Source organism: Ursus maritimus, unplaced genomic scaffold, assembly GCF_017311325.1.
Source record: "Ursus maritimus isolate PB19 unplaced genomic scaffold, ASM1731132v1 scaffold_26, whole genome shotgun sequence".
Lineage (NCBI taxonomy): Eukaryota > Metazoa > Chordata > Mammalia > Carnivora > Ursidae > Ursus > Ursus maritimus.
Window position 1 is genome coordinate 4655161 of NW_024425119.1, and position 13820 is coordinate 4668980.

General features: G+C 48.7%; 1 protein-coding gene across 4 annotated transcripts in view; it reads right to left on the reverse strand.

The window, feature by feature from the left end:
- Nucleotides 1-3308: 3308 nt before the first annotated feature.
- Nucleotides 3309-13820, reverse strand: part of CRACR2A (calcium release activated channel regulator 2A) — a 130975-nt gene continuing 120463 nt past the window's right edge. For 3 of the 4 annotated variants that reach the window (XM_040642053.1, XM_040642051.1, XM_040642052.1), the window contains exons 18-20: nt 7324-7425; nt 5029-5105; nt 3309-3583 (exon numbers count right to left, since the gene is read on the reverse strand). In XM_040642053.1, coding sequence (XP_040497987.1) covers nt 3499-3583; nt 5029-5105; nt 7324-7425 — 264 coding nt within the window. In that variant the 3' untranslated portion in view covers nt 3309-3498. Of the gene's footprint in view, nt 3584-4512; nt 5106-7323; nt 7426-13820 lie in introns of those variants that run through there. The other variant, XM_040642054.1, reaches the window with a different exon arrangement.

Consider the following 13820-nt stretch of genomic DNA (forward strand, 5'->3'; position numbering starts at 1 on the left):
AAGATTGGGTGGAAGTGTTAAGAACAGGATGGGAAGAGGTGGAAGAAAGCTAGTGTATCACAGAAGAAGAGAAAAGACCCCAAACAGACTGTCAAGTAAGGTAAATGCTAGACAAGTAGCAAAACAACTGGGGCAGGGCATCTGGGTGGCTCAGTCGGTTAAAGCATCTGACTCTCGGTTTTGGCTCTGGTCGTGATCTCAGGTTGTGAGATCGAGCCCCACATTGAACTACACGCTCAACGTGGAGTCTGCTTGAGTTTCTCTCTCCCTCTCCCTCTCCCTCTGTCCCTCCACCCCATGCATGCTTTCTCTCTCTCTCTCAAATAAATAAGTAAATCTTAAAAACAAAAAACAACTGGGGCTTTGGATTGGTGCTGAAGCCCCTGGTTTGGCAACTCAAGGCTGAGGGCAGCAGCAGATGCAAGAAGCAGCAAGAGGCGTCAGAATAGGGAAGAAACTGTGGGGCCAAGGATGGTGATGAGCACGGGTCATTCTTAGGTAAACACGCTAGCACCAGGTTTGAGCTGCTGAGTGCGTCCTGGAGAACCACAGGCAGGGAGGTAGGGTGGATTATGTGGATTATGTGGAAGCAGACCACAGATACCGTAAGATGTGGGTACTGATTGGAAAGCCAGGAAACCCACAGGAACAAAGGAGAACAGGGCCAAGAGCCAACACCCAAAATAAGCTCATATGCCAGGCAAATGGGCTCGGCAACTGGTTACTCAAATGAGGTAGCATTTGTGAGAGCACCCACTTACAGGGAGATGCTTGGTAGGTGTTAGCTGGTTCTCAATCTGAAATCAGGGCAAGGCTAGTGGTCTGGGCAGTGACTTGATGTTGATAACAATGGTAGCCCCTACCTGTTAGCAGCTATGTGCTAGGCACTGTGCTAAGTATTTCACATTCATTGCCTCATTTACTACTTAATGTGTCCGTGTGAGGTAGACATTGAAACCTCCGATCTACAGACGAACAGGAAACCTGGCCAGGTGACTTACTCAAGATCATTGCAGCAGTGTAAATGATTTGGAGCCAGAGGTTTCTCTGACAGCACTCTGCTGGGCCCTGGGACAGGCTCACAGCCACTGGGGTGACTCTGATCACCTTGATAGCTTAAAGGGAATGGGGAAAGAAGGGGAAGCTCTGACCTGGGGACACAGAACTTCTCAGAGTCTCTCTGAAGCCCCATCCTCCATACTTGTTTCAAGTGGAGTTAGAGAAAGAAGCAGCAGGGGCCTAAAGACCCTTCCTGCCCTCTCTTCTTTGCCTGGACCTTGAGGCTTTGTGGGGATTTACCCCACATGCTGTAGGGTCAGGCCCTAGGATCAGTCCACCCTGCTCTAAACCCTGAATGCACTTTTTCTGAATGGAAAAATGCAGCCCAAGCCAGGGATTGGGTATAGGAGATAAAGGCATCTGTAGGCTTGGGAAACTCCAGGTATGGCCTGCTTGCCCCATAAATTCCAACCATCATCTCTGTTTTTTTTTGTTTTCAGAAGCAGGAGATTTGGTTTACTTTCTTTATGGTGATCTTTATCCTCTATCTGCCCCCACCCCCGCAACAACACATGTTCACACAGCAACACCCACACAGATATTGGAGGGCCACTTCTGGGTGACCCATCATCCCCTGCATCCCACAAATGAGACCACTCCCAGGGCCCTCTCTTAGAGAAAGGAGTTTCCTGTGAGTTCCCTTCAAATTTGGACTAGGGGCCAGGGCCAGCCTAAGTTGGAAAATGAAGGAATCATCATAAGCATTCTGAGCAAATAGAGTGAGAATCATCACAGAGCCCACCGTTCATTTTACTGATGAGATGGCAGCCCAGACAGGGGGATGACTGACCCACGCTCATGGGGCACCTCCTGGTGCTCAGTGCTGGCTTTTGTCCTGCACCCTCCATGGGCTCCCTGGTGCCTCCAAGCACTCAGTGAGGGAGACAAAAGCCTGCAAATAGGAGGTAGGCACTTGCCTAGTGATCCATGGGGGCCTGACCTTTTTAGGAAGCTGAGGAGGCGGCTACAGGGAACACCCTTGGGAACTCTGACCAGTGGACAGACTCTTGCCTGGCTGGCTGTGTACAGTTGCCTTGAATCTTCTTGGAGGCCATGGACACTTTCTGCTCCTCTCCTTTTCTATGTTGTCCTGCTTGGCTACGAATACTACTCACTTTCCTGTGGGGCTGGGCCTACAGCCCTAGAGTTACGATCTTTTCATCCAAGCTTCCACCCAGGGCAAGAATGCTCTCCCCTCGCCAGTCCCCCTGACGGCCAGCCAGTGATGCTGGAGCCCTGCTGGGGCTGGGAACTCACCACCACCCAGACGAAGGGACCACACATGGGATCATTCCCCGTAATGCATGTGCCCTGTTCTGGTGAAGTCCCAGGGGTGCTGAAGCCTGCAGCTATACTCTGCTCACTTCTCAAACACCAGCTATATGTCAACAACACAGCCACACTTTCTTTTTTTAAATACAGTCTTCTGGAAATAAAATAAAATAAAACGAAATCTGTAACTATGGACCTGGTGCTGGGCCTCACTGCCTGCATGTCAATCTACCCTATTAATCATCATGTACAATTTTTCAAAGAGCTATTTTGAGAAACATTGGGAAATGGCTTTTATGGAGCTATATATACCTTATTTATACTCCAGAAATGGTCGCTCTGTTTAGCAGCAGATGGGTTTTTCCCCTCGTTTTCTTTTCGTCTCTTAGTCAAAGTTAAGTAGGAAGTAAGCCCACTCCCTAACCCCAGGCACACATTTATCACCCACAGTCCACCTTGGAGTCAGGGTCATGAGTGGGTGGTTAAGAGGAGAAGATGTGGGTTTCTTGTAAGGCACATTCCAGAGACCCCGACGGGACAAATACAGGAGGCATGGCGGCTGCTGAGAGTCTGGGTTCTGCAGCCTGGCAAGGAGCAGGACCCTTGAGGGTGGGGTGTGCAATAGAATGTGGACGCCCTGGCTTGCTTTTTTCAATACCACATGGGCATCTCAGGGTCCATGAAGCATATGCCTAGAGCATCCCATTGATACCCAGAGAACAGGAGCCAAAGGAAGACCCACCGCCCTGGCCCTGCCTGAAAACTGTATCTTTGGCCTACAGGAAGCAGCAAGTCGGCCCTGCGCAGTTGTCATGGCAACCACGGTGCTGCAGCTCCTAAGGGCAAGGGGAGGAGAAGGGAGGTGGAGAAGGCATGTGGTGATTTTTCTGGAAAAGCCCATCTGTTTCTTTTCCCCACAAAACCAAGCTGGGGGGAAAATGGGCACCTGGGGTCTAGAGAGAGAAGAGAAAGAAGACTCCAAAATGCTCCGAAAGCAGCTTTCCTGACTGGATGTGTTTCCCTTCCTGTTGGTGGAGGCAAGTCGCTGACAGAGACAAAGGCTTAACCAGGCTGTGGTGGAAACATCCAAGCAGGAGCCCCTATGCAGGATTCGGGGTAAGTCCTATGACCTCACGCCTGCAGGGAGCAGGCCTAGGAGGACTCTTATCAGCCACAGCAAGATTTCTTTTTGGCAGGGCGGTCAACCTGTATTGTGTCCTCCCTTGCTGTATCTTCTTGTTTCTTGAGGATCCTGGGAGAGGGGAAGGTATAGTCAGTAGTGGAGAGCTGCTAGTTCCTTGGGTTATAGGCCATCTGATGATAAGAAGGGAACTCAGCCTCACCAGAGCCTCAGAGTATTCTAAGTCTCCCCATGGGAAGTATAGGTACATTGAGTCAATATGGATCCCTCATGACACCTCTTCCAAGAAGCCTCCCCTGATTCTCCAGGTAGTGAAAGCATCCCTGACAGCATTCTGACCATTCCTCTGTTATAACTGCATCATCCCATGTCAGAACGAACTGCTTCCCCAGGTGCCTCCCTCAGGAGAGAAAGCTGCTTGAAGGCAGAGACTGTATATTTTGTCTCTCTGTCTCTGTAGCCTATCATAGTACCTGGCACACAGTAGAGACTCAAAAAATATACTTTTTGGTTATTAACTCCATAGAAGATCTGTCCCATGTTGCCACAGTTCCAGATTAAATGTAAGACGTGAGGGATTAAAAATAGTGCTAAGTTTCTTATCCCTGCTTTATACCCTCAACGTGCTTTCACCTTTAGCATCTCTTTTGATATTTACGACAACCTGAGTCGCAGGGATGGTATGATTGATGTTCCTATGTTGGGGCAAAGCTGCGAGAGGTAGACTGACTTGGCCTACGAATCAGTGTCAGAGAAAAGCCTACAACTTTCCCCATGGTATTCCGTAACTCCATAACCTCTCCAATGCATAGACAACGTCGTTCTCAATAGATGGATAGGTGTGTGGATGGATGGATGGATGGATGGATGGATGGATGGAGAGATGGACAGATGAATGCATAGGTAGATGGGTGGATGGATGGATGGGTAGATGGATGGATGAACAGATGGGTGGGTGGATAGATGGAATGAAATGAATGCCTATAAATAAGTGAATAAATGAATGAATGTCCAAGTATTGAGAATAGGACCCTCTATGGTTTTGGTGTTTTTTTTTTTTTAATTTTGGTATAGGAAGAGGCTTATGAAAACAGTCTTTTGGTGGAACTAACCCTTTGAGCACTGTTCCCTTGGTGCCTCTAGTCCCCCCAAAGAGCCCCTCCTCTCCCTGGCTTCTCCACCCCCTCCCCTGGAGCCCGTATTATAACTGTTATTGTTTCCAGCTGGCTGCCAACTAATCCTTGCTAAGATATTAGCCAGTGTTCAGGGACCTATGATATGACCTTTCCCAGAAACATTTGCATTTAAAAAGAAGATCCCTGGGAAAAAGGCAGCTTTTAAGACTCAGAAGAAGACTGCGGTGGGGGTAAGAGGCAGGGAGGCTTTCTTTTTTGTTCTTATTGTATTTCAGAGGGCTGTCCCTGAATCCCACACAAAGGCTTAGGCCTCCAGCCCCTTTACCCAGAAGGCTTGAGCAGACAGATGGAGTATGGTCCGCACAGAGGTGAATGCAGTGCTTCCCACCGGCCCTTGTCTGCTGGGATGTGCCTCTTTACCTGGCTAGATGGAGCAGGGACTCTTTGGTGTTGTGGCCAGAATAGGCACTGCATTCGTAGAAGATCAGTTTTTTCTCCTGGAATCATAAAACAGAGGGAACAGAAAGAGTATTGGGGGAGCTCGACGGAACCATGGGAGGTGGGAGAATACAGTCTGCACCTACCCGCATCCCTCACTTCCCCTCACAGACCCCTTTCATTCCTTTCTCCCTCCCCACTCTGTATGAGGAGGTTGATTTCCCTCTCCTCGTGCTTCCTATCTAAGGCGAGCTCTGTAACCATCTCCCAGGTGAGCTATAACAATGTAAAACACAAAACAGCATGCTGCTTCGTGCTCTACGTTTTCCCAAATTGCTCACACATATGTATATGCTCGTTTCCCTTTCACACCAGCCTGTGATGCAGACAAAGACACAAAGGCCAGGATGGGCCACTTCTTCCAACTGCCCAGCAGGGAAACTAAGGGCATGGGACAAATGGCAGGTCTGTTCATTCAGTGACTTATGTAGCTAATAGTGGGGCTTTTTCCAGGACACTGGCATTCCATGAACCTTGGGGCAGATGTCACTAAGGCACTCCAGTAGAAAATCTCCTTCACACCAGTAAATTAATATTCCAGCTGCCTAGGCTGCCAGCGTTGGTGCCATGGGACAACTGCCCATCACCTCAGTAGGCAGACGCTGTGCTGCCTGCACGGTGGGGGCTCTTGGCCAAGGCTCATCATTATATGCATTTATCACTCCTGTTCATAGATTTCCTGCTTCCTCGGGACAGTGCTAAGGGCAAGGAGCGCTGGAGGCTGATGCCCTGTGGGGATGCAGGCAGCTGAGCCAGGACACTTCTGCTGTGGTTTGCAGATCAGGGGACTCTACAAACACTGGCTCCCAGTTCAGCTTTCCTGATTCATGACGCAGGGGCCCCGCTCCATCCTCTGCCCTCTTCACCCAGCCGCTGTCCACACTTCTGTTGGAGCCTGACTGTGGGTCAGTCTGTGGAAAAATAAAGCCTCCATGGTGGGGGAGGGAGAGCACGTAGGATCTAGAATTAGAAGACATGATTTGCCTTCCAGCTTGCTTCCTGACTCCACCACTGAGGACCTGTGTGATAAATTGAATCAATCACAACTTCTCTGAGCCTTGTTTTTGTTTGTTTGCTTTCAACTGACCAAAAAAAGACAAAAGAAAAAAAATGGAATGATACAAATACAGGTCTGCAGTTTATTAATCAAAATTCTTGGATCCAGGTGTACTTTGGCATCCAGAGACTTTGAGTTTCAGAGAAATAGCAGACATATATACCGTGTATTGTATTACCCTCCATGGGTCTAGGACAGAACCCCATAATCAACATATTAATATTTTTTCAGTGAAACATTTGAAAATTCATTCAAGCAAGGTAAACAAAGACCATAAGCAGCTTCCCATCAGTTCTGGTCAGATCTTTCTGCCAGATGAGATACAAGAAACCTTTCTATGGGCAGAGTTCTTCCAAATTTCGGTATTGTGGATAAGGGATGGCAGACAGGCACCTACCTTGTCACCCTTCTTCCTCCTTTTTTCCTTGACCCTTACCATCTGTGCCAGTTTGCCCAGGCTTGGGGGCTGCGAGTCCTCACACACTAAAAAGTATGGAATCCTGGGGCTGGAAAGCACCCCCATCTTCCCAGACATAGTTTCCTGAAAACCACTCGGAGGCAGGAGAAACAGCTGAGGAGCAAGCATTGTTTGCTGCCTGATTTCCACCAAGACTTATAGGTCCCCAGCTTGGGCAAGAGGGCTGATGCTTATTTTAATGCTACGTTTTCGAGTTCATGCCCTGAGTTTATCTCAAGTTCACAGCTTGGGGCTCAATCTTGATAGAAATGGATATGCTCTCTAACAGAGCTCTTCAAAGAAGGACAAGCTGCTTAACAGATAGTGAGTGTTTCATCCCTGGAGATGATCAAGTGGAAACACAGAAGAAGCGATTTGGTATCAGATAGGGGATTTACATAAGTAACCTCTTACTACCTAAGAATTTATCATTCTGAGTCCCAAGGAAGAGAGTTTGGGAAAACTCCCCACACTCTAGTCATCCTCGGCCAACTCTATCTTGCGACGTGTGGCTTTCTACAGAAAGTTCCCCGTGCGCAGGAACTGGACCATTCCCATGATGGATGCCAGGACACCCACCTTGCCCACTTGCTTCCTTCCCAGGGGGCTTCCAGAGAAAGCTCCCACCAAGGCTCTTGGGCACAGGCCTGACTGCCCTCAGGGTCCCACCCTGTCCAGAGAGATGGAAACGTTTGCTCTTTACCTTGGCAAGCTGCTCTCCGAGGCCTCGCGGAACTTCCCGCTCTTTCTCATTGTCAATTTTATTGCCCAGCAGAAGAACAGGAATGTAGTCTCCCACAGCTTCCTGCAGAACAGATAATCCCCCAACTGAGAGAAGCATCCATAAGGAAACCCCAGAAGGGCAGGCTTAAAATGCTGGCGGGAAAGATACAATCTGGCTTGCGAATCCCCTGCTGCCACAACAGGCCAGGCGAGAATATAGTCATCCCAAAAGCTGAGAGGGAGCATCACCTTCCTGAAGAGCCTCAGTTTACAAGGCTTCTGCAAGGTGCCTCAGGCCTGTCTCCGGGTGCCTCCCAGATTCAGCTGTGCAGTGACCCCCCACCTCCCTCCCCACTCACCCCTGCTGGATGGGACATGCAAGCTCCCAGGTGTGCTGGGGGTAACAGGATGAGGGCACAGGAGACGCTGGTGAACTATGTGTCCTTTTCCAGGACTGACAGCATCCCTGAAAGCATTCCTAAGTGACCAGACTTAGTCTAAATGAACCATAATGAAGCAAAGGAATTAATGCAACGTGGTTCGGCGCAGTTCTTGGGGCTGCTTTGATCAGAAGTGGCATCTCCAGGGGCCTCATACTGGGCACATAAGCTCCCTGAGGGTTGGGTCCAATTCTGATTCATGGTATCAGGTCCCCAGCGGCCAGTCTACGATTGTTGCATATGGAACTGGAGGTCGCCGCATGGGGCAATACAGATCCCTCCTCCAGGTGCTCTGGCTCAGACAGAAGCCTGCGTGGGGAAGAGCTCGGTGCCGCAGAAGCTCCACTCCTTGCACCACAAGTAACAGGCATATTCATGGGGTCAACTTTGTCTACTCCCCCGGTGACTGTGGCATATCAGCCAGGGGCCTGCACCCTGGAGTCTCTGCGCCCCGGGGTGTCCTCCCTTGTGAAGTGTGTGTACCTCATGGGCCTCTCAGGAGGGCAAACAAAGGGCCCACGGCACGCAGCTATTGAGTGAGTAAATATGGTAATATTCACATGTAAGCAGGTGGTTATTTTTACTTAGTGAGATATTTAATTAGGGGCCTTTAATAATAATTTGGTAACCAATAGTTATTCACTGTAGCTAAAATGTTTTACGAAATAGAGGGGGGGAATGATAGAAGCCAACAACTGCTTACAGTTTTGCCAAGAGTTTAGCCACTTGATCTCACCACTTCAAATCCATGTCCCAAGTCCGTCCAACAGGTGCACGTGCTGTAAGTCTGAATGCAGTTATATTTGAAATTGAGCCTCCGTGGCTCCTCCATCTACACGTTCATTTTTATTGCAGTTCCGTAGTGAAAACAATTCTCATTTAGTTGATGAGAATGTTAAGGCTCAGAGAATCGGAAAGAACATTGAATAACAAAGTCATCGAGTTATGAGGACCCTTTAGTATATGGGTCCACGATTCTCCAACGTTTTTCTCTAAATTCTGATTTCCAGTGAACTCTCTGCTATTTCGTGTCTTATTAACTAGAATTCTCTCAAAGTGGTATTTCCATTCATCCACGGTCAGACGGTAATTCATGTTGGTAATGATGGCTCAAAGGCACTGCGTGATTTGGAATGTGTCTTCTGATCCATCAAAAATAGATCAAATTATGTGCACTGCAGTTGAGGTGCTAAGTGGATCACACCCTATTCCAAGTATTTGCAAATGAGAAACCACTTATGGCATAGAGACCATGGTGTGGCTCCCTATTACCAGCGTGCTGGGTAATGGGAATAGCCCCATTTTCTGACTGTGTTGTGCCACAGAAACTTGTGCGAAGACTTTTTCACAGAAAAGGAAAAAAAGAGGAGGAAGCAGGGAAATGGGCCAAAAGGCTTGCTGTATAGAGCACATGAGAGATATTTGTAGATTTATGTGTGAGGGATGACTAAGGCTTGTGGGATTTCTTGACATGGAAACTCTGAAAATATGAGCATCAGACTTGAAATCCCAAGGCAGAATTCGAACCCGATTCAGGTATGTTGGAATGGATGATGGCTTCAGTCTCCTCACTTGCAAAGGGGATGGTGGTACCGAATGACCAAATAGGATCAGGTAGGGAAGAGTCACAAGCCCGACATCTGAGCCCTGTGCACCACAAACAGCAGGGCTGCCTCTCTAGGAGAAAGGAGGGGGAGCCTTCTTTTTAAAAGCAATTCCTGGATATAAAAATAAAACATCTTAGAAGGAGCAGAAAAAAGCCACCCCCCCAACACCAGCTAGAGCTACGACTTCTGTTCTTTGCATTGTTCCTCTCTTATGCAAATACTGTGGACAACTTGCTTCCCTTCCATGGGCTCTGGCTTGCCACTGATAAAGAATTGGGCATATCTCCAAAGATATGGCAAAAATAAGTGAGTACACACACAAGGCCAGAGAGTCTACTATCCATCATGGGAGTCAGTCATCATCAACCCTGGCCCAACACCAGGCTCTGACACAGAGCCATGGGGAGGATTGGGGCCAGGGTAGGTGTCTCATGGTCCCCTCTGACTTTAACCTCCAGTCTTCAGCTCTCGGCCCAAACTTCATACTTTCATGCACCCAGCTATTTGTTCAGTCTGCATGTTGCTTGGCACAAGGAGGCTCGTCGTGACCCACCAGACGAAGTGATGCTTCCTTTGAAAAGTCTACAGTGCACCTCCTTTGGCAATCAAGTCTAAGGTCCACCCCACCTCTGGTGACATTTCTATAGACGTAGAACTCTGTAGGCATGGCAGGTCAGAGGGAAGGAATCGAAGCTGCTTGGCCAGGCACACGACCTCTGGGGGGCAGGCATCCGAATCATTCCTTTTCACAGACTCTATTCTATGAGCTATGAGATGGACATACGCAGCTGGTTCCTATCCACTGACACCCGACACAGAAGCCTCGCCATACCTCCAACCACTTTAGTCGCCTTTCTTCGAACTTGAGCTTGTTGGAAGACAGACGTGTTGAAATTCAAAAGATTACCCACCTCTGACTTTAAATAACATGAGCTGTCAACTTGGAGCAGAGGACTGGCATTCAGCTCAGAACGTGCAGCTGTTGGGTTGGTTAGCTGTAGTGTGTGTGTGTGCGTGTGTGTGTGTGTGCGTGTGCGTGTGTGTTAATATCCATTTGCTTGGAGGCAAGAAAAAGCACTTAGCCAGGATAGTGCTGCTATTTCTCTGGAGCCAGAACAAAAAATTTCTCAGCACATTAAAGCGTGTAGTTATGCTAAGAAAAAAAAGACTGCAAAATTATATCTTGGGGGTTTCCATATTTATCCACCCCCTGGACTATGAGTCAAAACAAGATTTATTTGTGTAGTTCGTTTTAAACTGCCAGCACTTCAAGCTCAACTTGGAACATGGGGGAAAAAAATCAAACTGCTATTTTTTGCTCTGAGCTGTACATTGCCACCAATGGCAAAGATCACAGAATGAGAATTAGCCAGTGGTCCACGAGGGGAGAGGAAAGTGGGCCTGGCCCCTTTGAGCTAACGAAGCGTCTGCTTTGAGGTGGAAGTGGGAAGGACTGAAAAAGAAATGAACACCTATTTTTCAGAAACAGATTTCACCCGTGGACCATGTGATGCTCTTGTCACATAATGCATAATGCAGCATAACGCAGTGGAGAGCCCTAGATTCCAGCTCTGGCTGGGCGTCTGGCAAGCTGTGGGTACTTTTGGACAAGTCACTTCCTCTCTCTGGATTGCAGGACTTTTCATCTATAAAACAAAAGGCTGCATTAGACTAATCTCCAAGTTTTTTTCCCAGTTCGGGGACGCTGCTGCTGTTGGCTTAATGACTCTGGTCATTTTCCACTTCCTTGACTTACAGGCCTAACAAGACAGGGCCATCGGAGTGACAAAAGATGGAAATGGGAAGTTCAACATGCCAGGACTGCAGACATTCACGACCTACAAACTGGATTTGGGGAAAATACCATCCCGTTTAGAGCTTGTACTAAATCCGATTTTCTCTGATACAGGCCCCAAAGTCTCCGAATGTCCAGTTTGTCCCACGGTCTCAACACGGGACCCTGGGAGTGCAACCAGTTTCTTCTCTAGATTAGACCAGTTAAACCAGTGGTACCCAGCAGAGATGAGAAGGAGGTGGGGGGAGGCTGGGGATACCGAGGTGTCAGGAATGGCTATCTGCTTTGATGTGCTATAAGGTCCATAGGGAATGTAAAATGATGGGACAATCAGCACAGAGAATGCTGGGGCCAAGGTAGGGCTGCCTAGTGGTGGGGGGACATGAGGGTGGGTGGGGCATGGGCCAGCCGTGGGGGCTGGGGCTCTCCTACCTCATAAAGCAGCACAAGCATTAGTAAGCTCTCTTGCACCAAAGGATTTTGGTTCCATCGGGGCTGGAAGGATCCTCAAGGGTCCTCTCATCTGCCCACACTCCTGCTCCATCCTGGACCCCCCACCTCTGCTAGAGGATCAATGTCATATGCTGTAAGAATGTGGGGGCCAGGAGGAACCCTTCAGAGCCTCTGGTCCACTCTGTCATTGGGTGATTCGCCAGTTTCGTGGTCAGGAAGTGCTGAGCTGGGACGGTAAGAACTTCCTTTTCAGGAAACTCCATAGCCCCCCCCCGCCCCCAGCATCTGTTCCCACCCCACACAACCTCTTCCAAGAGTGAGTCTTTGCCACGTATAATCTGTGGCAATTTAAACCCTTTCTTCTTACACTGCTTTTCAGGTTGCGGGAGGAAGGGGCGCTGCGAACAGCTGGCCAGCATTCACTTAATAATAAGTCTTCAGAACCTGAAGCCTATTATTAAAGCTCCCCCTCCACCCTCCCTTCTCCAGGCGAGGGAGTTGGCAAAGTGCTTGGAGCTCTATGGAAAAATAAGGTGCTCCACAAATATAAAGTACTTATTATTTTCAGTTCCCTCTGATCAAATTAGGTGTCAGGTTTTCATCTGTCACCTGACACCTCTGATTGCTGGTTGCCAAGGCAGAATGACTTCAGCTTTTCAAGAATCTTGAGAATAACTGCATTCATGATCCCACTGTTCCACACCTTCGACACACACTCCACCACCTGACACTTGTTCACGTGGGCACACAACCGCCCCCTGCACTTGCCTCCAAACCCTGGGCCACTGGACTGGGTCCCCACACCGAGTCCCCCAGAGCGCCTCGCCCGTGCCACACAGGTGGGTGACGCTCAGCGGATTCTTGTGAAAAGAGCACAGACATCTTTGAAAGTGATTCAGAGCCTTGCTTCTCAAAGTGTGGTCCCCGGCCTGGCTGCATTGGCCTCGCCTGAGAACGTGTTAGAAAATGTGGAGCCTCGGGGCCTACCTAAGACTCTGCACCTCCATTCTGTATTTTAAGCAAGGTCCCCAGGAGATTCCTATGCATCCTAAACTTTGAGAAGCACATCTCCGGCATGGAATCATGGCAGCTGAGAATCAAAATCACCTGGGGAACTGTTTTTTTGGTTTTTTTTTCCTTAATTGTATTTCCAGACCCTGAATCATCCTATTTGGGAGAGAAGGCCTGGCATCTGTTTTGTTGGAAAGCACCACAGTTGATCCTGATTATCCAGGTTTGGCATCCCCATTTAGCGTTTACCTGTACCTTCTGCTGCTATTCTCAAGAAGGGACAAACTCCAAATTATACAGAAAAGCCCCACCCACACCTGGAGAATTCTGAGTTAACCGCATTTCCGCGTGGCTTCCCTGGGCCATCGATGCACTAGGCTTTCCCTGGGGACTCTTGCTGGGTACGTGCTGACAATGCTTTTCAGCCCTACCCGACTTGGACTTGGGAATACGCCAGACATCCGGTGCTTGGCCCGGTTTTCCGGAGAATGACCAAACTCGTGCTTCTGGCAGCAACGGCGGCCCTCTGCTATTTCTTCGCCTCACCACCGCCACCAAATTCAACCTGATATCTTGCCTCTCCAGCTAGGTCCCCGGGCTCTCGGTGCAAAACCGGGGCCTCCGAAGCAACAGACCCTACTGAGGGCAGAGAGCACGGTTCTGCAAGTTTGCCTCCTCTATCCATCCCATTCATCCCAGACTACTTGAACTGCCTTTGCCTGCTCCAGTCTGTCTCAAGATGTCGCTATCAGGGGACAGTGAAATGTGCATAGCTGGGAAGAGAAGGGGTGAGGCAGACATCATGGCCTCCATGTCTTCCTTGAGAATGAGATGGCTGTTTTAGATCAGTGATTTTTCAAAGGGAAACCCTCTTGTCTAACAAAATTGTGCCTGGACTTCCAATAGAGAAAACGGAATGAAGCAGAAGTGGTTCTGATTGATCTGGGGGATGAGCCCTCCCCAGTTCCTGGGAGAAGTCATTATGTTCCTAGGGTTCTAAGGAAGAAAGTTTGAGAACCACCAGATTAGATAATCCCTAACGTCTCTTCTGGTGCTTAATTTCTGTGAGGAAGAGAAATCTGTCACACTATCAAAAAAAAAAAATCATGTCATAAATTCCAAAGTTTAAACAGGAATTGCTTCCAGATTACCCATCCCATGTACCTCCATT